General features: G+C 42.0%; 3 protein-coding genes across 3 annotated transcripts; 1 reads left to right on the forward strand and 2 right to left on the reverse strand.

The window, feature by feature from the left end:
* Nucleotides 1–179: 179 nt before the first annotated feature.
* LOC108933595 (rho guanine nucleotide exchange factor 33-like) lies at nt 180–11,002 on the reverse strand. Its single transcript, XM_018750772.2, has 14 exons — nt 10,874–11,002; nt 9,360–9,403; nt 8,548–8,712; nt 8,052–8,173; nt 7,820–7,941; nt 7,260–7,364; nt 6,809–6,935; nt 4,412–4,544; nt 3,116–3,223; nt 2,363–2,449; nt 2,111–2,259; nt 960–1,749; nt 439–584; nt 180–252 (listed from the first exon to the last, which is right to left on the reverse strand). The coding sequence occupies exons 1-14, from the start codon at nt 10,893–10,895 to the stop codon at nt 192–194; spliced, it is 2,181 nt and encodes a 726-aa protein (XP_018606288.2). The 5' UTR covers nt 10,896–11,002; the 3' UTR covers nt 180–191.
* Nucleotides 11,003–13,463: 2,461 nt separating this feature from the next.
* gemin6 (gem (nuclear organelle) associated protein 6) lies at nt 13,464–15,934 on the reverse strand. Its single transcript, XM_018751126.2, has 2 exons — nt 15,452–15,934; nt 13,464–13,903 (listed from the first exon to the last, which is right to left on the reverse strand). Exons 1-2 carry the CDS (start codon nt 15,577–15,579, stop codon nt 13,540–13,542), a joined length of 492 nt encoding a protein of 163 aa, XP_018606642.2. The 5' UTR covers nt 15,580–15,934; the 3' UTR covers nt 13,464–13,539.
* A 96-nt stretch (nt 15,935–16,030) lies between these two features.
* Nucleotides 16,031–22,904, forward strand: LOC108933795 (serine/arginine-rich splicing factor 7-like). Its single transcript, XM_018751125.2, has 9 exons — nt 16,031–16,121; nt 19,214–19,394; nt 19,786–19,962; nt 20,994–21,092; nt 21,212–21,289; nt 21,372–21,431; nt 21,570–21,614; nt 21,788–21,823; nt 21,928–22,904. Exons 1-9 carry the CDS (start codon nt 16,094–16,096, stop codon nt 21,980–21,982), a joined length of 759 nt encoding a protein of 252 aa, XP_018606641.1. The 5' UTR covers nt 16,031–16,093; the 3' UTR covers nt 21,983–22,904.
* The last annotated feature ends 3,110 nt before the right edge of the window (nt 22,905–26,014 follow it).

Here is a 26,014-nt window from a genome sequence, read left to right on the forward strand (position 1 = left end):
CAGCTTAATCAACACATATGAACAGTATTAATACTTTAAACTCCATTTCATTGGTCAAATTTTCTCCATTTCCTGCAGGCCACTTTACATGATGGGTAACTGTCTCACAGTGTTTTGCCCACAGGTGGCAGTACAGGATCATGTTGCCCCTCTGTGCTGCAGGGTCTTTGACAAAGTTGTATGGGAGGGAGTCACAGACTCATCAACGCAGACTCCACATCCTCCTTGACCTTGTTTTTGTCTCCGCTGGACCTAGAGAAACAGGTCATTTTGTGTGATTTATTTCAAATACTGTACTTTTTGAAAATAGTCAACTTTCTTCCCCAAAGCTACATACAAAGCAATTGTATAACATACTGTTTGTTGATCTGATGCCCTATTAGCTTTATATAAATCCTGAAACAGGAGTTGGCGACAATCTTATGAAAAATTACATACTTCTTCTTGAATAATTTCTTGAAGGAGCTTCTGAAGCCTCCTTTTTGCTCCTGTTTCCGGCTCCTTTGGCTGAAGGAGACTGGGCTGCTATCAGCCTCACTCTTCTTATACTTAAGTTCAGCTGTCCCGCTTTGCTCCTCCTGGGCCTGTAGAAACAGGACAGTCCATCCACTGCTCCCTTAGTATTTACTTTTGGACAGTATACCACAGCATGTAGATGACATGAACATTATCATTGTTTGGAATCAACCTTTATTGGAAGGTGCAGAATATTGTAAGTTTCTGTCCTGTAACTAATTCTAATCTCCTGTTAGGTCACATCTCCACCTTCGTCAGTGAATGTACCCTAAAGCTAGGTAGGGGCACTGGGTGCTCTCCCCTGAACCATCAATGTGACCTTCACCACCCAGAAAGCAGTAATCCATGGGCTAATGATGCCTTTTTATACAAGCAATGCAGCAAAGCCTGCACCACTCGGGGACTCATACAAAAAGAAAGGATTCATAGCAGACTCCCCCCACCTGTATGTTTACTCTGGGACTGGTCAGCACTGGTTGATCCTGGGATGAGTAAGTAGAGCAGGGAGATACCAACTTGCTCTGTTCCCTCCACATCTCCACCCTCCCTGTGGAGCTCTCTGGTCCTGACCTCCTCAAGGGGCTTGCAGTTATCTCCACCTTGCAGCCCGGGCTTCCTGCACTGTACTGCCGCTCCACCTTGGCATGAAGGAGGCCGCGAGGACTTAGCCCCTTGTAGCCCCTTGACTCCACAGGGCTGCTGTCCAGCTGCAGACCATTGAGGGACCTGCTCATTCTCTGCACTGCCTGCAGTGGGTGATGCTTCTCTAAAGATGTGTCAGCAGGCATGGGCAACTGACTCCGGCCTCTCCCACAGGGCTCTTGTGTACAATCCCCATGCCAGTATAGGAAGGCAATGTCGATACTGGAGTCAGAGGATGTGGTGGAGCAGTCATCCAAATTTAGGATACTGTGGGCAGAGTCTTCATCGTCACACAGACTTTCCTGACATGGTTCAACGCCAGCCAACAGGAACTCATCAGCGATTTCCTCTAATGTTGAGCTGCTGGCCAGAAGTTTGAAGGGCATGAGCTGGGAAGGGGTCCTGCAGGGCTCCTGGGTGTCCTGTGGGCTTCTCTCCATCGCTGAGTTATTCTTGGACTCTTCGCTGGGGGTCAAGAAGGGAGGAGCCTGCACACCATGTTGCGGTGACTCTGCCACCCAGTCCTCCAGACACCTGGGCTGCATCTTCATCTGCCTCTGTTTGCTGCTCATTGACTGGCTTGTATCTTGTCTTCCGGTAAAAAAGAAAAAAAGAAAATACAGAATGATATGGACGTGAATGAGCAGGGCTGACGTCAAACTGTAGTAAATAATAATACACTAGTCTATTTAAAGAACAGCTTTACACCAGACAAAGTATAAAACCCATCTACACATTGAATATCTAGCATCCCCCAGTGCTTCACTGGACAAATATTTAGGATAATTTCATATTTATACCAGTATTGTTGCCCAGGAAATTTATGGATGAGATATGACCTTCAGGAATTTATGCAAGGGCCCTTATTGCCCAGGTTGTGGGCACGTCGACATTTTCACTGTTTGTGTACAGTTCATGAACGATGACAGGGTCACCGAAGATAGGTTCTGACCTCCTGACTTCCATCCTACCCCCCAGCAGTAGCTCCTTGCTGTATTGCAGTACAGGACTAAAGTGACTGGTAAAGGCCTTCAGCTGTTCAATAGAGATCAGCAGCGCATAATAATCTGGGTGTTCCGCATCAGTCTGCTTCAGGAGGTTCTGCAAGAAAAAGAAAAATTCTTTATGCGCTGCTGATGTAAAAAGCAAGGCTGTTGTGTTTGCATGGCTCCATTAGAAGCATAAAGAAGATCAGGCAGACAACCTGTAGAAGCAGAAGATACTCTGGAATGCGTTGCACTGGTTGTAGAAGAAGTGTGTAGAATGAAGGATGAGCTCCACTGGTATTGTCCTAAACAGTCAAGAAGAAACTTATAAAACTCTTTGGAAAATTAAGGTTGAATAGTCACAAAAGTCACTTATAACATATGCTCTTTTGAAATTGTTTTTTGTTCTCCGATTTCTGTTTTTTAATTTCCTTTTTCATCACCAATACATAAGCACACTTCTTGTCCAGGGTTTTCTCATCAAAAAGTTTTTGCGTTCAAATTTATGTGCAGTTAAAGGAAGAAAACTGCTCTTTTGCACCTTGTGGGGCGGGTAGGCAGGATCAGCATGCATCGATACCTTCCATACATCCCTATACGTTTAATTCTAATTTATATTAGCTTGTATTAGCTAATGGAGAATCTCTGCATCTCTGGAATATAAAGAGTGATGTTCGGTTATGTGTGGCTCAGCTTGTTGCTGCAGAGCGATAAGGCTCTTGTGGCTGAGTCTAGATGTCCTGAACAGCACTCGTGATCCATGACCTTCAGTGTGTAATGAGAACAATCATGTCCACAGGGCATCTCATGGTAGAAGGGATGACTGAGGATGAGTAGCTGTGGGGCAGTGTCTGGGTAAACTTGATGGGCCTATTTGCTGGTTCAACTATAGAAGTGAAGACAATAAAGGAGGGAGCAAAAGAAAAAGCATAAGACTAATTGCAGTTTCTGTGGTCACAAGCGTTCCTTACCTCAAAAAGACCGGCTGTTTCAATGGAAGAAGAGCTGTACATGTTGATCGCAGAGAGGCACTTAGGAAGTTCCTTCAAGTATGTCACATAGTGGTCAAGAAAATCACTCTGCAACAAGAACAGGAAAGCATCTCTATATACAATGCTCCCCGAAAGCATTCACCACCCCTACCATGCAGGGTATTTTTTGTGTTGAATAAATATTTACCATTCATTTACATTTATTCACTTAGCAGATGCTTTTCTCCAAAGTGACTTGCAATGGATACTATGTAGTGTCACTAGCCCACGCACCTTATTCACCAAGCTGACATTCACCTGGATTATCAGACTTTAACCATACGATTAGAAGAGAACGATCATTAGAGGACATCATGACCGGAAACATTGAAGGAACAAGGAGAAGAGGAAGACTCGCAATGAGATGGCTCAATACGTTGACAACAATGATGGGGATGACACTGGAAGAGCTCGCCAAACTAATATAAAGTCGGTTTCTTTTCAGATCTTTAATGCAACAAGTCAACATGGCTCAAAGGCACTTAACTACTAACTACGATGCACCTGGATGAGGTGCTATTTCCAATATATGTTTACAGGTACAAACTAATATTTGTTTTCATAATTATTTCTGTGGTACGTGGGAAAGACTAATTTAAAATGTCTGAAAATAATGTGTGCTCAATAACTCCAACATCAGCTGTAAACAATGTATAAGTGAATTGAATTAAGGTGGTTCCACAGTCCTATTCTGTTAAGATGGTCTTCACTAATGCTTGCATGAACATCAGCCATCCTCACCCTGCTAAAAACAGAAATTTTACAGATAAGAAAATGCTATTAAAAATAAGTAAACTGGAAAATGGGGGCACGGTGGCGTGGCGGGTCTGGGGTTCCAGTCTCGCTTGGGGTGCCTTGCGATGGACTGGCATCCCGTCCTGAGTGTGTCCCCTCCCCCTCCAGCCTTGCACCCTATGTTGCCAGGTTAGGCTCCGGTTCGCCGTGAGCCCGCTTGGGACGAGCGATTTCAGCCAGCATGTGTGTGTAACATGGAAAATAGATATTTATTAATTTAGCACATGCTTAAGTTTGTATACTAAGCAGTTTAGGGAACCTTAGTTACTATGGTGATGTGCGATTGTATCTTCGAAATCATGCATCTCAACCATTTGTGATAAAACGAGTTACTGCATTACATACAAGAGCGATATAGATATTTTTGGGTGGTTACTCTTTTTAACTAATTCCGGAGCCTTTTGAACACCGGAGTATTCCCACTGATCATGCATTACGTACCTCTTTGTTTGTCAGCCTCAAGAACACATCTCCCATAATGCCTTGCCACTGGCACTTGAGCACACGCTCCTGCAGAGTGTGCAGCAGCTTCAGGTGCTGCTGGATGAGGAAGCGGAGAGAGCTTGGGAAAGGCCTGCAAAGGAAGAAGAGAAGTGCATCCAAGCACCCGCAGTGTAAACAGCGCAGCCGTGACCCAGTGAACCGCACGAACCGCTGAGGGACCACAAAGCAACAGAGACTCATAAGAACCTACGAATGGACAGAGCAGAGCTGTGACCCGACTAAATATCTAGAGCGAAAGCCCAAGAAAGCGGAGTGAGCAAAGGACTGCCGTGATCCAGCAAAATTTTTGCTGGAGGAAGCATCTAAAATGAATGGAGTACGAAGAAGATGCCATAAAAAAGCAGCACCATGAGCTAAATACACCAGGTCCTTGTGTTAAAAATAAAGTAACAAATTAAAGAGAAATTTTTTAGAAAATTTCACTGTTGCTTTAAGTTAATAACAGATTAAAAAGTCCTGTAACAGACTGGCATTCCCTGCTTCACACCCCATGTTTCCAGGATAGACTCTGGAACACTGAGGCCCTGCACAGGACCAGTGGTTGATGGGAATAGAATAAAGTCTCTTTATGAATTTCTTAATCCATCATAGCTTTATCTGAGGTTTTTTTAAAAAAAACAGAGAAACTAGCCTGGGTTATCTGTCTTTTTAAGCATTCATTGATTGTGAGGTACTGCTTGGATTTATGAACCTGCAGAGCTACGACTAGACTTCCAGTCCCAGTTCTTAGGTATTTGGAAGTTAAATGTCATGCATACTCCTTGTTGACTGGGAGCTTTGTGCATTGTTGTTGTGACTGCTAAATGAAGGAGCAGAGAGGTACAGGGCATCCGTTCCACCAGTGCATCCTCTGGTCCTTCGTGCATTACTGAACCACACTAATTATATCGACACCCAGCGTAAACAGAGGAATTGTGACCTAGCATATTGTTCACATGAAAAGCAATTATTCCCCATCAGCAGACCATCTGTGCCTAAAGCTCTTGTCTGAGGTGATGAGTCTTCTCAGCAATGGAACGTGGTGGCTGTGGACACGTTTCCAGCACCACCAACACAGTGGGAGCTGCTGACTATTCAGATGCACATGTATCAGTCATGTGCTGTGGGAAGGGCTGGGAGGATGCCTATTCACATGGTGCTCAGATGCCTTCTCTTATGCCTACATGTCATACCAAACAAAAGAGGTAGTCATGAAAGGACGAGATTGTAAGAGCTTTAGATAAGAACAATAGTTACTGGCTCAGCAAAAAGTTATGATTAATAGCATTCAGAAGAAATTCTACCATAGATAACCATACAAATTTGTCCCATTAGTCTGATTACTTTCAATTCGATTTGTACATATTCAGTACGACACTCACTCTCTCTAATGCTGATTTAAGGAATTACCTATCACCCATAACTATGTAAAATGTTTTTTTCATAATTGAACTGACAAATTTGGAGAAGCGTATGTATACTAATGTGATATTCTGATCTTCTGATATTCTGATTGTGACTTCTTTTGCTTTTGGAACAGCCAGAAACCTTCAAGGCAAAGATTCAACTGGGCGCTGGGTGCTTTCACAGAGACCTTAGTCCATGGCAACTCAACAGCACTACACAGTTCCAGCAAATTATCTGGCTGCACATCATGTTACGAACATCCTGTTTCACCTTCTCTCAGAGATGCTCCCTTTGCCTGAGATGTGGGCACTGCACAGGCCGTTGAAGTGAAGTCATGGTCATGTTCATAGAACCACTGAGAGACAATGTGTGTTTTATGAGCTGGCAGATTATGCTGCTGGAAGAATGCATTTGCAAAAGAGTAGACAGGCCATGAAGGGCTTCGCCTGGTCTGCAAAGTTTAGGTAAACATTTACATATTTAGCTGATACTTTTCTCTAAAGCAACTTACTATGTTGAGATTCCCACACTTATTTACTCATTTATATAGCTGGAGCAATTTTTTGATTGAGTACCTTGATCAAGGGTCTACATCTGGAGTTGGGGTTAAACCCTGTGACCTCTGGGGCCCAAGGCAGCAGGTCTAACCACTGCATTACTAGCTGGTGGACATACTTTGTCTGTAAAGAATAACCTTCATTATATTCTTAATCATTATAGCACTAAATCTATAATATCAGGAAAAATGATAAGCTTGTATTGGCTTCTGTTTGAGGCAATTCAGTTAACTGTAATAGGACACCAGTGTACTTACATGTCATCCTATACTGCAGATGGGTCTGAGTACTGAGAACACACACATCAAATTGCTATGGGAGTACAAAGAAACCTGTGCATCGTGAGAGTTGTTAAGGCCTTCATGAGCTGTGTAAGAGTGAGGAACTTCACCGCTTGTCTTTGATGTGTATGGCTTCATTTCCATTAAAGGCGATGTTGGCGTTGAGCAGAAGGGACAGGTAGGACACATAGACTCTCTCTGACTCCAGAAGCTCCATAGCTGCACTTTGGTTTTCCACTGTGGAAAAAAAACAAGGAAAATGCAAAGGAAGGCAATTAAGTGTTGAGTTGCAGTTTATATGTTCCACTGAAAGTTTACATTCAGTTAGAAGGGAATGAGTTTTCAACCTATAATGACTATACATCTAATTGTAAGTGATAATTCAACAGGATTGCTTACTGGGGTAATTAAACATTGCACTGGGTGGACAGATTTTTTTATTTTAAATGAATATATGTATCTATATATATATATATATATATATATATATATATTTATTCATTTCAAGTGAACTGCTTTGGAGGAAAGCTTCAGCTAAATTCATAAATGTGAATCACTCACATTTGTGAATGTTTTTCCTTTCTACGTTGTTCTTGCCTACAGTCCAAACCGGCAACGTCAGTAGGGCTTCTCTTGGACAACCAAAATCATTTTCAGAGACTGAGGCTGGAAAACAACAAACAAACAAACAAACATAAGCATACATTGTTCAGGGATTGCTTTTTCACTTGACTTGATACAGATTTGTCTCTGGATAAAAAGGAAAATTCAGCCCTGTTCAACAGCTGATAAAATCGGTTAACAGCGGAAGCCAAGGCTCAGGAAGGCAAAGGATCAGAAAACAAACAGCGATATTGTAGTTTGAGGCAGCACATGCTCATCTTGGTAGAGAAGCTGGTGGGAGTATAAGCAGGACTTTCATAAAGGTTTCTAAAATGATGTTCTTTAAGAGGATGTTCAATGACTCTACACCACAAGGTTCTCCATGTTCTTTCACAGATAAAGAAACCACTGTTCTCTTAGATAGGGCATATGGTTGCTTAATTTACTTTCTGGATTGTACCACAGCAAACATGGACTCGTGTTGAACCTCACATGGTTGCTGATATGCCAGTATTTACTTTGTGTGGAGACTGTGCTCAGCTGGGGCAAACTGTCAGGCAAGTTTTGAATGATGCTGGAGACGGTTTGGCTTGAGAAACACTTGCGGTCATCTTCTGAGCAGTCTTCCTCGGTTCCTTTACTGCAGGAACAAATACATGGACAGAAATGTTCATAATTTCACTGAAAGTGGCCCCTAGTTTTTTTGGTTTGTATGATTTAGGAGGTTTATATGAATTTTTTAATTGCTACCTTAGTTGATTTGAAAGCACTGTGTCTGTCATTTGTGACCGAAAGACCGCTAGGTCCCTCTGCATCTCCCTTTGTTTGCTGTTGATCTTGTTGACATGGGACAGAGTAGCACCCAAGTCCTCCTTGTAACATAAAAAAAGTTGTGAATTGACTCAATGCTATCACACTTTTGTTGGAAGCTTTGTGTTTTACACCTCATGAAATTCAGGGCCATAAAGGTTTTCAAAGGGTACAGTTTAGGACTCCAAAGATCAGGCCTAAGTAGAAGGTGAACACTGCCAATGTAGTTGATTTGGTATTTCTTTAACTAGAAATTACAAAGGTTTCTATCCAACATCAGGCACAAAAAAGAAAACCAAACCATCATTCATGGATGAAATTGGACAGATCCCAAAAACAGCCCTGAAACCAAGTTTAATGAACCTGCAAAGCTGGCAGTCGATATAGCCACTTGGTTCCACTAGAGTCCTATGATAGCCCACAGTAGAAAGGATACCTCAAAGCTGCTCAGACAGTTCCTTATGTCCAGTATTTTCCCATCCATTTCGTTCTGGTAGGTGACAATCCGCTCCTCAAGGCAGATTCCTTTCTGCTGGAGGGTGCTGAGGTCTTCCATCGCTCCGGTAAGTCCTTCCTTCAACTCTACAGCCTTAGCCTGAAGCTGTAGACCATGAAGACAGTAACCAGTGTTAAGGGGACTGGTGACAAGAGGCAGGGCAGGAGCCAGGAAAGAGAAGAAATTTACAGTGGTGGAAGAAGTAACTGGATTATTAGCATTATTATTATTATTATTATTATTATTCCTTTCTCAAACAATATCAAAATGGCTACTAAGGAAAGCCTGAACATTCCGTTTATTAGCATTAATTACAACGTTCAGGATCAGAATCTTTCTGTCAGCATTTTAGACACACAGCACTGGAGTAATGGTAGTGTTCAGATTTCAGACTCTTCCTATAGTAGTTTCTAATTAAACCGTGTTGCTTATGGTTCTTCCTGTTCTTTAGTGCCTCACTCCTGAAGTTTTCCGTAATTCTTTTTTTCGCCACATTTATTTATCTCAGATAAGTTGTTCTGAGGTAATTATTCAATCTAATCTTCACTGTGTTCATAGCAGGTGATCTGATGAAGTTACATAACAAGGGGCCAGTTCTTGCTCTCTGTGTTGCCAGGCTATTTCCCATAAACATGGTCATGTGAAAGTAATCACTCTGTTCTAGCTTTAGATCCAGTGTTAGAAGTGTGTTTCCTTCGGTCAACAACAGGATTGTGCACGAACACACTGAGGTAAACCCTGAATGCTTTTACCTCAGCAATGTGCACGATCATCTCCTCGGTGTTCTTCTCTTGACCTTGTGGTTAAAACATCCAGTTAGAGCTCCATTCATGTGGTAAAAGATTAATTATTTCTGAGACAAATGTTCCAGTGTGGCTATATTACATAGTGCAAGACAATGTTTTAAAACAAGTTTAAATTGGAATGGCTAGTTTTTAAAATGTGGCCCGTGACAGAACCGGGTCACAGCAACGTAGAGACAGAAAATTCATAGCAAGAAACTGCAAAAACCAATGCATTCAATTCCAATAACCTCTTGTCCAGAGCAGGGTCGCGGTAAACCGGAGTCTATCCCAGAAGCTTTGGGTGCAAGGCTGTGTGGAGGGATACACTCTCTGTGGGATGCTAGTACATCACAGGCTGGCCACAGACACACACACACACACCCATTCACATGCTAAGGGAAATTTAGAGTCAACAATTCACCTGAGGTGCTTGTCTTTGGACTGTGGGAGGAAACCAGAGCTCCCAGGCTACCCATCCTGGTTGTATTCCTCCTGCACTAGCACCCAGTGATTTTGGGATGGGTTCCAGACCAGAACTAGTGCTTAATGAAAGAGAGTAAGGTACCAAAAATCAGACTGATAAAATATGAAAAAATGTTAAATTTCCATCCCTTAGTGTGCATATTTCATTTGCCCTCCTTTTTCTTGTAATTACTTGCTAGCTTTCACCTCTGTTGAAGTGACTTGCAGTATCTGACCCACTTATACACCTAATTGTATTGGACCAACTCAGATATTTCACACAAGGGTTGCACTGTGCTAGCAGGGAATGGGGCTTAAACTGAGCAACCTTCGGGTTACATGGGTATGTCCTCAACAGCTACACTTTTACTTACTATAGGAGCAAGTAACCAGTCACATACAGAAGACACAGAGATACAGTGCGGCTTCAAAGTACAGTATGTGAACTCCTTTTGACCCTTAGTTTTACCACTAAATCATTATTTAGCGAGAGGCAGTCTTTCTCATCTGACATTATGGGGTGTGTAATTTCCAATTTTATGTGATGGTTTAGAAGAAATGAGGCATGTAGGAGAAAAACAGAAGTAGTGCAGGTGTGAAAATAAATGAACCCAAAGTTTCATTGGTTAAACCAAGTAGGTAAGTAGAGACCATCTGGGTAAATCAATCATGTATTCATTTTATAAGTTTACGACTTAGATTTTATACGTTTGTTTTAATATTTTCTACAAGACCAGTGACCATCCCTACAGGGGTCATGTACTTTGAAGCAGTACTGTAGATACATAAGGCACAAACATGGCTATTCATTCAAAGTGAAGCCTGCTTTCTCTAGAACGTTACCCACCAATGAGGTATCCGTAGACAAGGGAAAATATTCACTTCTAACTTTGAATTTTTAAAACAGGTATGAAACCAGATATTTCCAGAGCTAAGAAACACACAGAGGAAAACTGTAAAGAAAACAAACACTGACTCAACACTGATAATGCTGTGTGAAAATACAAGGTGGCGTTTACCTTTGGGTTTTCGGTTCTCCATGATATTCCTAGTTCCAGCACTTTGTTTCTGTACAAGGCACTAACTCCCCTTGGTCTGCTTTCACTGTTGCAGGGCCGGGCTCATCTCAGCTAACCTCTGGTGCTCACCATGTGAGCTTGATCATGACCCAGACAAAAAGAAACCTTGTTGTACAGTAAACCCAGTGCCAGAGGCGGGGTGAAGGAAGGTTGAATTAGATCATCTGTGCAAGTTCTTATTCAGCCCTAGACTTCAGCTAGCGTACATAACTGTACCAGCCATTCCACTGTATATTCACCAGTCAAGTACAACTTGTTGGAAGTTCTTGAAACTGCATTCTATATGCTTGATATTGCCTTTCTTGACAGTAAACGTAACGATGTGAAAAGCTGAGATAGCGGTGCACCGGGTAGTACTGCCGCCCCACAGCACCCTGACTGTTTGGGCATGGGTTCAAGTCCAGATGAGTCTGTGTGAAGTTAGCATGTGTCTTTGTGGTTTTCCTCTGGGCACTCTGGTTTCCTTTCACAGTCCAAATGTGTTTCAGGTTGATTGGTGGCTGTGAATTGCAGATAGCGTATGTGTGCGTGCAGCTACTCTGCAGTGGACGATGAAGCTGAAAGTGACTAGAAGCTGATGAATATTCAGCATGATTATGTGATGAATCCATTTTCAGACTGGCAACTGCCAGGTCATGTGACCCATATCTCTTAACTAAGAAGCATGTATGTGAGTACTTAGTCCACTGAAGGGATCTGTGCTCTACATCACCGTATGCCACCTCACTGTTGCGATTGGTTCATGATCATTGTGACCCTTAATGAGCAGGCAAACACTTAAATGAATATGGTTTGTTTCTCCCCTCACAGTACATATGGGTACCTGCATTATTTTTACTCACTGGTGTCATATAGGCTTCTATTGCGTAACAAACCTAATTTATTACAGAAAATCTGTCATTAAAATGAACTCTTATGAACTAAATCTTAATTTCCATCTATTTAAACAGGAAAAATGTGTGCCTGAGCCGCAGAGGACTCATCTTTTTTTTCTGCCCAAAATATACACTCACTGAACACTCTATTAGGAGTACCTGTACACCTGCTTACCCATGAAATTATCTAATCAGCCAATCATGTTGCAACAGCACAATGCATAAAATCAAGCAGATACAGGTCAGAAGCTTCAGGTAATGTCCACATCAAGCACCAGAAGGAGGGAAAATGTGATCTCGCTGATTTTGATCATGGCAATATTGCTGGTACCAGACAGGCTGGTGTGAGTATTTCTGTAACTGCTGATCTCCTGGGATTTTCATACACAAGTCTCTAGAGTTTACCCAGAATGGTGCAAAATCAATAGCGGCAGTTATGCAGACAGAAATGTCTTGTTGATGAGAGGTCAGGGTAGAATGGCCAGACTGGTTCAAGCTGACAGAAAAGCTATGGTAACTTAGCTAACCACTCTTTGCAACTGTGGTGAGCAGAAAAGCATCTCAGGATGCATAACATGCTGAATCTACATTTATTTATTTAGCAGATGCTTTTTTCCAAAGCGACTTCCAATGAACTCTATGTAGTGTTATCAGTCCAAACACTTTATTCACCAAGGTGACTAGAGACTTGAGGCAGATGGGCCACAACGTAGAAGACCATGTCAGGATCCACTCCTGTCAGCCAAGAACGGAAAGCTGAGGCTGCAGTGGGCACAGGCTCAACAAAACTGGACAGTTGAAGACTGAAAAAACGTAGCCTGGTCTGATGAATCTCGATTTCTGCTGTGAGGGTGGGTATGGTCAGAATTTGGCATCAACAACATGAATCCATGGACCCAACTTGCCTTGTGTCAACAGTGCAGGCTGGTGGTGGTGTAGTGATGAGGAATGTTTTCTTGGCACATGCTGGACCCATTAAAACCAATTAATCATCGCTGGAATGCCACAGCCTATCTGAATATTGTTGCTGACCATGTGCATCCCTTCATGGCCACAATTTACCCATCTTCTAATGGCTACCTCCAGCATGATAATGCACCATATCACAAAGCAAAAGTCATCTCAAACTGGTTTCATGAATATGACAATGAGTTCAGTGTTCTTCATTGGCCTTCCACGTCACTGGCTCTAAATCCAACAGAACACCTTTGGGATGTGGTAGAACGGGAGATTCTCAGCACGAACGTGCAGCTGATAAATCTTCAGAAACTGCGTGATGCAATCGTCAAAAATGGAACAGAATATCGAAAGAATGTTTACAACATTCTGTGGAATCCAACCCACAACAAATTGAGGCTGTTTTGAGATAAAAGGCAGGCCCTACCCAGTATTAGTGTAGCACTCCTAATAAAATCCTCAGTAAGTCTTTTAAACGCTATTAATACTTATTAAACTGAGCAATACTTTCATGTACATCCATATTGACTGTACAAAAATCAAGTTGTTTACACATATATTTAGGAGACAAACTCAATATTTGGCAGTATAATGTTGCACTGGTAGCGAGAAACTATAAGACAATAGAGATGCCCTACAATGAAGGCATTACACTCTCCCTTTAAATGTTGAGCAGAGAAAACAAACACATCGCTGGATTAAAGGTTCAGTAATTTTACTATCAAAAACAATATTCACTATATACTTTTCATAATTGTAAATGAATAGTATTTTCTACATTTTTACTGGATTGTTTTGCACTAGGCTCTGAACTCGAGACAAAATGATTTCATTGGAGCTGCTGCAGTCCTGGGGGCCGTATGGGGGGTCCACAGACAGCACCCCTGCCACTCGCAGGGTCTCGCCCTCCTCCACAACAGGAATGCGGTTCTTCTCAAGCCAAACACGCAAGGAGTCCTTCCTATGTTGCAGCTCCTGTTTAGTCAGGCCGTGGTGACCAGTGGGCATGAATAGGGATGACAGACGTTCCTCCATCTCAGGACCCCCTTCTTTTAGGATCTCCACTGCCTCCACGGCATGGCCCATCACCACAGTGACGCATGTCCTGCCAGTGTCTTGAAAGTTCACCAGAACAACGCTATAAAAAAAAAAAGACACTACACAATATTAAATTCATGACACTTTAAAACATGACAAACTCTGTAGTTTAAAATACTTGAAATTTACAGTTTCGAAAATGAATTTTCAAAGAGAGGAGTACCTTCCAATTTATTAATTGTCTTTCCTCACATTTCCATTCTCTACAAACTGTCTGCTGCAGAGCGGGGGGGGGACATTTCTGGTCAGTTCCTTCATTTGGAAGCAAAATGTACTTGGACAGTAGAAATAAAAGACGCTGGGTCCTTACATATGTTATGAAACTACCCAGCAAATAAATCAAGGTATGCATCTATTACTACACATTTACTCATTTAAGAGATGCTTTTGTCCAAAGCAACGTATATCTCAGAGATCAATGCAAGAAGTCTACACTTTTTCAATTACATAAATAAAACAGATGCCAGTACAGATGCTGACATACTCTGCATTTATGATGAATTGGTCCCATCCTCTTTGCCAGACTTGTTTTCTCAGCCATAATGGCACACGTAGTTGGTACTTAAGGTCAAAAACTTCAATAGTCTCCCGATGCTATCCTCCATTACACGCCAAGATAGTCTCTTTTCTCTGCTTGACTCATTCATTCTCCTAAGCCAGCTGATGTGCAGGATGAACATGCACTTTATTGCAGCTTCAAGTTAATAAAACATAATTAAAGTACTGCAATGGACTGTGATTCTGTCCACAGTGCTGGCGTGCCGTACATGTTTCAGCTCTGAAGTGGACGAATGACTGATGAAAACAGAATAAAGATTTTTTTTTAAATTGAATTTTTAATGAATAATTATGAGGCATTCATTTTATGAAGCTTTTAGCAACTGGGACATAGTGGACGCATTAACAATGTAAGTTACGATCTGACTTTCGCTCTCAGTTGTGTTTGCAAGTTGAGGACCCGGTGCTGAGGTGAAGGATCGCCATCATTCAACTTGTTTCCAGTTTCCATCGATAGCTCCAAGTTGCTCGAAGTGTTAAAGTGCAAATATGTTAAAATGAAGTTTAACAACACATTTTTAATTTACTATAGTTATATCCGTGACTTTCACATAACCAAACCTGTAAATAAACTGGGGACATTTGTGTTATTAAGCTTTTATAGAATGTAAACATCAGACACACACATATAATATTCAGTCATTTCAAACAAGTTCAGATTTAAAATGCAAGTTGTTATTACACGTTATGCAGGCATACCTGTAGCGCACCCTGTTGTTCCTTAAGTGGACAGACATGAGAATGAGTTTTATTGGCCAAATGCAGACATGTTTATACAAATTTTATCACTGATTCAGCTTTTACTGACTGCGATGGCAAAAAATGACTTTGGAGTTATGAACAAATCGAGTTATGAACAGACTGTTCTGGTCCCGAGTGTACAGGGAGGGCCAACGTTATGTACTGCATTTAACGATGTGGTAAACCAGAGTGTAAAGAGAGGTCGAGGCAGTAAAAATGCAAACCACTCTAATCATGATTTATTAAATGTCTCTAATAGAAAAATGGGAGGAGGAGGTTCTGAACCAACCTTGCAGAGACTGGATCCACTGTGAATACCCAACCTTGACATTCTTGCTTTTCATGAGCTGTAACTTTCACTTCATTGTTGACGTACCTTCGCCACTCCTGTGGCTTCTTTTCGCGCCACTCATTCATGACTTTTTACCGCATTCACTGACCGCTATAACGAGAAACGAGCCGCAGCACAGAAACACACTTCAGAACTTCATCGTAACGCGGCGCCGTGACTGGGAAGTATCACGCTGAAATGGGTCCGAAAGGAAACACGTGTTACATTCTAGGATACACTGAACTTGCCGTAAGTCCAAACTTTAAAGACATCGCCCGAACAGCTTAGTTAAGCTTAAATATTTTGTGCTGTTATATTACTATGTGTTTACAAGTTATTTGTGAATTATCCCTGCTGCAAAAGCAGTTACGTTGACGAAATAAGGAAGTTCCGTAACAGAAGGTAGCCCGCCAAGTGCTTATATGCATGCGCAGAATGGCGACCGGGTTGCGCGTTTTGTTTCTGCGCATGCGTGTAACGGTGTGTCGCTTACCCACCCCCTTTCCTCTTGCTTGTGAACATGCGCAGAAGGTTCAGCGGGTTGAACCGTTGCTGTGGAGGAAGCGTCAGCGCGTGTAGCTGCTGTTTATACTTAATATCATGTCTCGGCATGGGCGGTACGGAGGCGGTAAGTTAATTAAGCGAATGTACAAGCGAAATGAAACATTGTTATCGTCAGGGTAATGCCGCTTTATTTTATCAACTAAAAAAGTTTAATTAAAGCGGTAATATACGGAGTGGGTGGGTAGCGCGCGCGGTAGTCGAGTAGTAATGGCGCGGTTCTCGTCCTTCGACTCGGCCGCGTTACATGAATCAATGACTGCGAGCAAATTACGGATGTTGTCTGTATGTTGCACACAGTACGTGAGCTTTCAGGGGTTTGCACTATGGAATCAGTCGTCTCCTTAACAATAATTGAATTAGGATGACCGACGAGATTTACTTCACGCTAGGCTAGGCTAGCGGTAGCTAGCTGGCTAGCTTAGCCTAAGTTAATGAAACGTGACTAAAACGCCGATTTTTACCATTACCAGGCAGGCAGGTTGCTGTGTCATTTTTTTTATCGCGTTGTGTCGCGTCGCTAGGATATATTCGTGTTTTGCTATAGTTGTGTGGTTTCCTTTGCTCGCGCTTCGAACACGTGGCTTAGTTAGGAACTCAGTTTGTTTGTGTTGTACTTGGGCAGCAGGCCAGGCGGCGTAGCGGTTAGAGCTGCCGCTGTTCTTCCGCCTTGGCCTCCTCGTGCAGTGAGCGCCCTGCCTCCTCACTCAGTAGGTACCTTGACTTGAGCTGCTCTCTAATTATAAATGACCTGGTTGTGCTAATCAGTGCCGGCTTCTTCAGTTGAAGGAGCTCAACGTGAAAAATCATCATGTGGAAGAGCATCACCATCAGGTATTATTATTGTCGTTTTTAAGTTCAGGGAAACCTTGGCTTGTCACTGGAAAGTCCAGATACATTTTTTTTCCTGCTGTGATTTCAAATGAATATTATCATGCAGCACATTGTGTGCGTGAAACCTTCATAGCTGTTTTTTTTTTTTTTTTTTTCTTTTTTAAATAAATAACCTGCAGGATAATTTTATGTCCTGCTTATTGTTAAGGAGAAGAGGGCAATGTTGTGTCGTGATGGGCTGTGCTGCCAGTCCCGATCTCTCCAAATCGGACTAAAGACGGGCACGATCAGTCTTTTGTTGTTCTCATTTTTAACTTAAAATTCACGCGCAAAAGCCGAACACATTTCACGCTGTAAGCATCAGTTGACATCTTTCCATTTGGAATTTCATTCATTTGAATGACTTGAGTGTGTAACAGCAGAATAGTGTTTTATTATAAAGAAGATGCTAATGTCAGTAGTTTGAACTTTTTTTTTGCCAAAATAGGGTAGTAATTATCATAGCACTTAGAGCCCCAGCCTTGTAGTCAGAGACCCAGGTTTGAATTTTCACGCCCACAGTACCTACTCCAGTAAAATAAGTGAGATAGATAAATGAATAAGTCACTGCAAGTAGCAAAAACTGATATTGTAATTATTTTCGGGGCAAAGATGTCGGCTAAATAACTCATTAAATGGATGAAAGCTTTACTGATTCCAAAGGAAATTGTTTCTTATAAAGCATATACCCAAGCAGTTAATATTTTCTGTAAGAATCATTTAGCTTTTGCAGGCACTGTGACTGGTTATGTTTACATGGCCCCTTATATTCTATTGGCTTACATTTCCCTATTGAAAGCTGTAGTTTAGACCTTTGTCTGTTTTGAAGGACAGTACCATAGAAGAATATGCATATGATACTACACGTTGGGATTCCTTCCTGAACTGGAATGTCTGCTTTACCTGCACGTGTCCCATTTGCATCACATCCATTCTGAAAGTTAGTCCAAGAATTGTGTACAGCGATAGCTCCTGGGGGGGTGCGGTGGTGCAGCGGGTTTGGCCGGGTCCTGCTCTCGGGCAGGCCCGGGGTTCGAGTCCCGCTTGGGGTGCCCTGTGATGGACTGGCATCCCGTCCTGGGTGTGCCCCCTCCCCCTCCAGCCTACGTCCTGTGTTGCCGGGTTAGGCTCTGGCTCGCTGCAACCCCGCTTGGGACAAGCAGCTTCAGCAAGCGTGTGTGTGTGAGTAGCTCCTGGTCCTAGCGACCCCTCGCTGCTGTTTTCTGTTTCAGCTGGGTTGTGTTCTACTTATCTTTTTTTAAATTAATTGTACTGTTGAGGAAGAATCCTTTACTCAAGGACTCAATATTCTGGAATATCCTGCGTATCAGATATTAAAAAATTTTATTTTTGTTTTGGGCCATAATTTTTATTTCACTCTCTTTAAAGTATTGAGTGAATTGTTTAAATTAAGGCCTAAGAACAATGCAATACCTGTTGTATTGTCAAATATTTGCATGTTATCCAGCGAGTTGTTTGCTTGTCCTCCAGTGTTACAATGTTGTTAACCAAGGAATGCAGATTGCATCAAGATCATCAGTTGTTTTATTTTAGTAATTTGAAATAAGCTGTTTATTCAGCCAAGGGTTCCATTAAAATTAATTAAATCTTAAATAAAAGTGACATACATGGGGCTTTCCCAGAGTATGAATGAAAAATGGTTTGTGATTGCTATTCGTGATTTTAATAGCTGCTGTTAGAAATAATGTTTACTTTCATTATCTGTTTATATATTTGTTAGTTTTCTGTGTACTTTGCATATTTTTAAAGTAACCAATTCAGACCAGGGACAATGATTGCGATTCACAAAATGTCCTTTGTTGTATTCGGACAGCTGTAAACCACAGAAATCAATATTTTGGTTCCACGTCCCATAAATAGATTTATGTTAAACTATGTTTCAACACCCCAGAGATTAAAATAACTGCAAAATGGTGACCTCTGTAATTTAACTTTGATGAAAGGAGGGAATACATAGCTAATTTCATTTATACGGCACATCTAGTGATGCAACTTGGTGTCAGTAGGTGTTTTGGGTCTTTCCACATCAGACACCCTTGCCCACATGACTGGGTTAATCAGACCCCTGCCTGTCCCCAGGTAGCACTTTGAACCCTTTGCCCACCTCTCCTGGTCCATAGCCAGCTAGATGCCTTCTCTGCGGCCTCAAAATAAACATAAATTTAGTGTAATGTAATTGCAGTCAGCGTATTTAGTGAAGTTGAAGCTCATTGTTGTAAAACTTTAGGGTAAACTTTTTTACAGATTCACACTACTTTCTTCCAGAGACAAAGGTGTATGTGGGCAACCTGGGGACAGGTGCAGGAAAAGGAGAACTAGAGCGAGCATTTGGCTACTATGGACCCCTGAGAACAGTGTGGATTGCCAGGAATCCTCCGGGGTTTGCCTTTGTGGAGTTTGAAGATCCCAGAGATGCAGAAGATGCTGTTCGTGGCCTGGATGGCAAGTGAGTGCATGATCGTGATTGTTTTATTGAGAGTATTGAGCTATTGAAACTCAGCCAGAGGTTTCTTTTGGATTTAAGATTTGTTTTGAACTCTGCAAGTTAAATATTTATTTTCTAATCTCTTGGTTTTTCTTTAGAGATCATACTTTCTTTAATGGCCATTGTGCATTACTTAATTTAACTACATGTTGATGTTTTGAAGGCGTATAAAAATTGTGCTCATTCAGTGAGGGAAGCTTGTATGTTATATTTAATGGCTTCTGGTCCTCTTTTAAATATGGATCAGATAATAAGTATCCTAAATAACTTTGAGGGACACATTTGTGAATTGCTTTGCTCAGGTTTTCTTTCATTGTTGTTATTAAAAGAAGCCGATTGTTTTTTGTTTTAGGGTTCTTTGTGGTTCTCGAGTTCGGGTTGAGCTGTCCACTGGAATGCCGAGGCGGTCTCGCTATGACCGTCCTCCCACCCGCCGACCCTTTGATCCTAATGACAGGTGCTATGAGTGCGGTGAGAAGGGGCACTATGCCTATGACTGCCACCGCTACAGTCGACGGCGGAGGAGCAGGTAACGTCATCTGACAGAACATGTTCTTCATCTGTCAAACCCTTGCTGCTTATTCTTAATGAATGGTACTGTTAACTATAATGTAACATGCATAGCTGAAATTGTATGTTGAAAAGCAGTGTATTTAGGCTTTTTTTACTTGTTGCTGTTGTGTAGTTTTGATTTAATGTTTGACTTTTTTAATGTGACAACATTTTTTTCTTGAATTGTTGTTGCAATATTAACAATGCACCTGGTCAAAACCTTTCAGGTTTCTTCCTTTGACTCAGAGTGTCGCAAGCCTTTACGATTTCATGAGGCTTCTAGCAAATTCCACACTTTTGATCCTCCTAGACCTTGAGGTGATCAGCATAAGAGGCCAGACCCCCCCTCCCCCCGAGCGCCTGCCACTCCTAGCTGCATCTTAAGATTTCGTAGCGGGAGGGGGGGGGCAGAAAATTTGCTCGACACCAGACGATCGCCGTTGCAATCAATTTGGCTACCAATCGGGCCACGGTTTATAAAGAGGAACGACCCTGGGGTTGACCGCAGTCCCGTCTAGAAAAACCTCCTGACACCTATCAAGCCTCAATCAAGCAATTTGGCTGTCAGTGCGATCATCGTTAGATCGAAGAACACGACTAGATGCAGAGATCGGCTGATAGATACTTCTAGATCTGCTAGACCTTGGTCCAAAGAGGGTCGACCTGCAAACTTGCAAGGTTTATTTCAAGTACCAATTAATGTGTTTTTTATTTCCTTGAAAGAAAACTGTAAGAATAATGTAATGTATCACTTTATTTTACTTCTGAGATTGGCATTTCTGCTTTATGCAGAGCTTATGTATGTACAGACTTGAGTAATGTTTACAGAATCATTCTATTTTCTATTCTTAATGTTAATTGTGATACATTATTTTATGTGAATACTTGAGCCAGTGACAGTGAGCCAGTATTGTAGTTGTACTAGGAACAGGTGTAGACTGAGACAGTGTCTTGACTTCCCAACTGTTATTGGAGCCTGCTGATCTGTTTCATTCTGGATGTGGTCAGGTCCAGGTCCAGGTCCAGATCCAGGTCTAGATCTAGATCTCACTCCAGATCCCGTGGGAGGAGGTACTCCCGCTCACGCAGCCGGAGCCGGAGCAGGAGGTGAGTGCTGTTTTATGCACATTCCAAGAATTTTATGTGGGGAAAAACAATGTTACAGAATGTTTACCTTTATTTTTTTATGAATTATGTATTTATACACTAATCCTTTGCGTTTTCAGGTCAAGATCCATTTCTCCTCGCAGATCACGCTCTGCTTCTCCGAGGAGATCTAGGTCTGGAACACCCAAAAGATCTAGGTAGGACAATTTGGCCATTTGGAAAAAATAATGAGGCTCTGTGTGTGTTTTTGTCATTTTTTAATTATTACTGTTGTTTTAGGTCTCGATCAAGGTCTAGATCTAGGTCAAGGTCCCGATCTGGTTCTCGTCCCAGGAGCAGGTAAATTATTAACTATTTTATAAAGGCTTATTATTTGCTTTTGTGACTTACCCCTGCTCGCTAAACTTTTAACATTGTTTGACTGAAATAGTCATGTAGAAAATGTTCAGAGTAATTAAAATAAACTGTGTATCTCAGGTCTGGCTCTGCTGACAGATCCAGGTCTGGATCACCTGCGAGGAGGTGAGCATTATCTCAGTATTACACTTCTGTTTTGGTGTTTTGGAAGTTTTTATTATAAGGTTTCATAAACGCCCGCACGCACACTTCTGCCTGTCTTTGTAATAAACTAACTAGTGCATGAGCTTCCACTTACTTTAAAGTATGAACTACCAAACTTTGTATTTCTTCTGCAGTCGTTCGAAGTCTAGATCTTCACCCCCTAAACGAAGGTAAGTATTTCTATAACAGCTGACGTGCAGTTAAGATTACTAACTTGGGCTTGGTGTGAAATTGGGTAGAAGTTAATTGGCAAATGTTTGTTTTTTTGTTTCAGCCGTTCCCGGTCAGCGAGTCCTCGTAGGAGCAAGAGCCCAGGCAGAGACGACTAAAGGCTTTTTATGAAACGAGGCACTTCTTTTAGAAATGAAGTTGTTTGTCTACGCAACCAACGAAAGAGGATTTCTTCTAGAGGTTAATTTTATAAAGTTCCTATTGGCACATAATAAAATTTTTTTTGTTAATGTTACAATAAAGAAAAAAATAAAAGCCTTTTTGCCTCTTTTGGATTCAGAATACTCCATTGGTTGTATAGCATTACAGAAATCACAACGGGGGGCTTTTGTATATCTGTATACTAAATTAAATTTTACCCTGTAGAAAAACTTCTGAGTCATAATTGATGACACTATTGTGTCGCAGAGGTAAACACCTTCCTGTAGAGGGAGCTGTTAGCTTTCAATTTTAAGTGTGTGCCCCTTGATTTTTTTTTTTTTTTTTTTTTTTTTTTTGCAATGAATACTGTTTATCACAAGCATGCAAAAAGAAAACAGAATGTGTTTGCTGTGGGATATTGCCACTCAGATATGACAATGCTGTTTTTGTGATGCAGGAAAATTTCATAGATATGGCTAAAGAATGTTTGTTTTCATCATTAAGGAGCTGTGAGCTGCACTACTGTTTACAAATATGAAGCACCTTTATTTTTGTTTTGGGCAGTATTCACAGGATTGGCCTCATTCAGTCTGTCTGTATATACAGAGACCTTACATACACATTTAAATTTGTGTGTAATAAGACTGTGATTTAAGAATAAAAATGGCCTCTCTGATACTTTCTGTAATTAAAGACTCACCATGTTATAAACCCCTCCACAACCAGTTATGGCAGGTATGCAGGATGACTTCATGGGTAAGTATTACAGTTGGAAAATAGCTGGCAGAAGTGTGCAGTGAAGCTAGAAGTTGGCAATGCCTTGCTTTATCCACCATTGTGTCATTTTTTTATGATTGGTCTCATGTCCTGAATCTTCCCCCCCAGTTACTGCTGTAGCATTGTTGTTTTAGATGAAACTCGTGAGGCTGGTTCCGGTATGTGTGGCCTTTTCTTTGCTCAAGACAAAGCTCTTTTGCTCAGACAAGTATTGGGTGTTTTCAGCACAGTAGTTGTGATTTAACAACTTTGAAAGCTTTCTTTGCAATTTGCATGCTTGAAAATATGGTTTATTTTAATTTTATGCTTTTTGACTTCAAAAATGAGTACCATAACCATTGATGGGTGGTTGGGTATATATATTCTGTGTCACTGAGCGAAGGTTGCAAAGAATAAAATGTGAGTGAATGCAGTTAAATCCCAGCACTTCACAGCAAGTCACAAAAACACAGCTTTCTCCATCTTACACCCTTTGTGGTTCATGACCAAAGTGTTCTTTAGGCTGGGGGCATGTGAACAGCTGCTGAAAAAAAGCGTATATGGAATTGTATCTAAATAGCAGCAAGGGTAAGAAGGACGGGACATAAACTTATCAGAGTACAACTCACTGCAACTAACGCTATGGTCACAGAGAATGAAGTGACCATCGTAGCAGCTCTTCCTTACTGACCTCGTTACCTGTGGCCACAGTTTGCTACCCAACACTTGCCTAAAATGCTATAAACCCTAAATCTAGATGCTCTGTTTATTGGAAAATGGGAAAGAATAATGTATTCCTGTTGGCAGTACAGAGAAAAACTGTCCTTATGTACTTGGCACTTACTGCTGTGCTCTTTGGGAACGTAAGCCAATCATTTATAACGAATTACGTACATATATATATATATATACTTTAATACATTATAAATAACCAGTCTGCCTACATTTCTGCATCAATGTCTGTTACATGTCCTTCCATACACAGACAATGTACAGTGTTCAGGATATGTTCTCAGGTGGCACTGGGGGGAAGCGAGTAGTACCAATGGCACACAACTCTCTAACTGTGGATATTCATCTGGCTCAGTCTGGAGTTTGCGTGTTCTCTGCCTTTCTTCTAGGTACTCTGGTTTCCTCACAGTCCAAAGGCATGGGTTTCAGGCAAACTGGTGACTGAATTGCCTTTAGTCTGTGACTGCACAGTAATGGACTGGTGTCCTATCAAGAGTGTACCCTCCCCCATGCCCTGTACTTCTAACATAAACTCTAGAATGCTGCAGCCCTGCACTGAACTAGCAGTTATTGAAAATGGATGGATGAGAGATACAAGTTCCCATATTAATTCTATTCTTGGCATGTAGCAACAGTCATTTGCCTACAGATGAGCATACTCTGTTTCATGATGTACTTTGAAGTCTTTCACCTAGTGAAAGACATTGTAAGGCTGTTCATTGATCAATGAAGTGTGAAATGTTCTCCAGAAATGAAGATGAACCTCTCACCTGGGTCCTCTTGTTGATAATGGAGAATAAAAGGGATATTGTTATTAATTAGAATAACAGTGCCTCTTTCGTTAGAGCTAAATGAAGAAAAATAAACCTGTCCAGCGCTTGACCAACCCGGTCTCTTTCGTTCTGTTGGGTGAAGGTGGGTTTCTTGCAGTAAAGTGATTAGTAGTTTTTTTTTTTTTTTTATGAATAATTAACTTCCTTTCAAAACTACATAACCCATGTCCTTGACATTCCAGGTAAAACGATTGCTGGCTCTGCGTTTAGCAGGGGACTGGGACTGAGAGATCGAAGGACTGCTTGAGTGACAGAAGGTTGCTTGGATGAATGTCCTTGACATGCAGGTTGAAGTTACCCAGGAGAATCAAATGGAGCGTTATCCTTTGGGAGAGAGCTCAGGATGTCATGGTCATCCAGGAAGCAGCCAGAAGGGCAATAGAGAACAACCACAAGTGTCACTGGAGCAGTGATAGAGATGACATGCACTTCAATTTAGATGTGCATTTTTCATATATACTGTGTGTGTGTATATGCATGCACACAAACACACACCTTTTTTAATAAACATATCAGGTGGACTTCGGACTATGGGAGGAAACTTGAGCGCCCGGAGGATATTGGAAGACGTGGGGATGGGGAGCATACCGACACTTCGCAGACTGAGTTGGATTTCATCGTACGCCCAAACATCCCAGGCGCTGGGGGTAGCAGCGCTACCCACTGCACCACCTTGCTGCTCCAATCCAAAGATTGTTATGATTGCTGTGTTGGTTTGGTTGAGATCAGGCTTTCTGCTCTATTTACCAGGGTGGCATCACCGTACAGCTGGAGGCAGTACTGGGGGAAACTCCGTATTGTGTTTTACCAATGGACCCGGTGTAACTCTCTTTACAGTGTGTTGTTATGCATCCTACAAATCACAGCTACAGAGTAATCTGCCTGCTGTTTTTTTTTTTTTTTTTTAACAAAACACTTGGGATAAAAATGTCAGGCAAACTGAGAAACTGTTACAGATGGACAGTTCGATCATCACGTGCTCTTACGACGCGTATAAAGTGAGCTGGTGCCTTTGTTCGGAGCACAGGAAGGTGAACTGAAGGCACTTGGAATGCGGCCTCTGCTCTGTGCAGTGAGGGATCATGTAGGCGAGCTCCAGCGCCGCGTAGGACGCCTGCGTTTCTGCATCGGTAGCCAAGAAGATTGGCCGGCGTCGATCGGTGCGTGATACCGCCCGTTTTTCGTTGCTAGGCAGTTGAATTTTAGCATTACGGCCATCGCAGCAACATCTTGTGGGCACTCTTTCGGCAGCAGAACCTATAATGGTTGCCAAGGGTAGAGAGTTTGAGAAGTGGTTGCCAAGGCGGTAAGTGGAGTGCGAGGCGACGCGGCCTCCAGCATCACGTGAAAAAGACAGCGCTCGCTGGAGGGCTGCGTGCGTCAAAGCGGCAGAAAGAGTTCTTGATGTTTGCAGCCTAGGCGGTTTCCTGCGCAATAAGAGCTGTAAATTGCTCACACTGTCTGCTGGCAGCATGTGCTCCACGGAAGGGTAAAGAACTCTTAAATAGAGGTGACGCTGACCAGAAGCGCAGCATTTAATAAGATTCGCTTGCGCGTTTGCTTCAATTGCTGCTGTTTCGCTCCGTTCCGTTACCATCTTGCCTTCCAGAGCCCCAAGCCCACTTACGAGCTTGGCCCGACGGCACCGGTTGGCACCACGGATTGTTC

This window comes from Scleropages formosus, chromosome 16 (genome assembly GCF_900964775.1).
Source record: "Scleropages formosus chromosome 16, fSclFor1.1, whole genome shotgun sequence".
Classification (NCBI taxonomy): Eukaryota; Metazoa; Chordata; class Actinopteri; order Osteoglossiformes; family Osteoglossidae; genus Scleropages; species Scleropages formosus.

Bases quoted from the DNA above. Each gene is read 5' to 3' on its own strand.
- LOC108933595 (XM_018750772.2), bottom strand. From the start codon at position 10,895: ATGGAGAACCGAAAACCCAAAG. The intron at 8,174-8,547 runs GTATCCTTTCTA...TTATGTTACAAG, and splicing joins ACTGTCTGAGCAGCTTTGAG to GAGGACTTGGGTGCTACTCT. The intron at 4,545-6,808 runs GTGAAGTTCCTC...CTTCCTTTGCAG, and splicing joins ATACACATCAAAGACAAGCG to GCCTTTCCCAAGCTCTCTCC.
- gemin6 (XM_018751126.2), bottom strand. From the start codon at position 15,579: ATGAATGAGTGGCGCGAAAAGAAGCCACAGGAGTGGCGAAGGTACGTC. The intron at 13,904-15,451 runs GTTGGTTCAGAA...TTTTTTTTATAG, and splicing joins GTGGATCCAGTCTCTGCAAG to CGTTGTTCTGGTGAACTTTC.
- LOC108933795 (XM_018751125.2), top strand. From the start codon at position 16,094: ATGTCTCGGCATGGGCGGTACGGAGGCG. The intron at 19,963-20,993 runs GTAACGTCATCT...GGATGTGGTCAG, and splicing joins AGTCGACGGCGGAGGAGCAG to GTCCAGGTCCAGGTCCAGAT. The intron at 21,824-21,927 runs GTAAGTATTTCT...TTTTTGTTTCAG, and splicing joins TCTTCACCCCCTAAACGAAG to CCGTTCCCGGTCAGCGAGTC.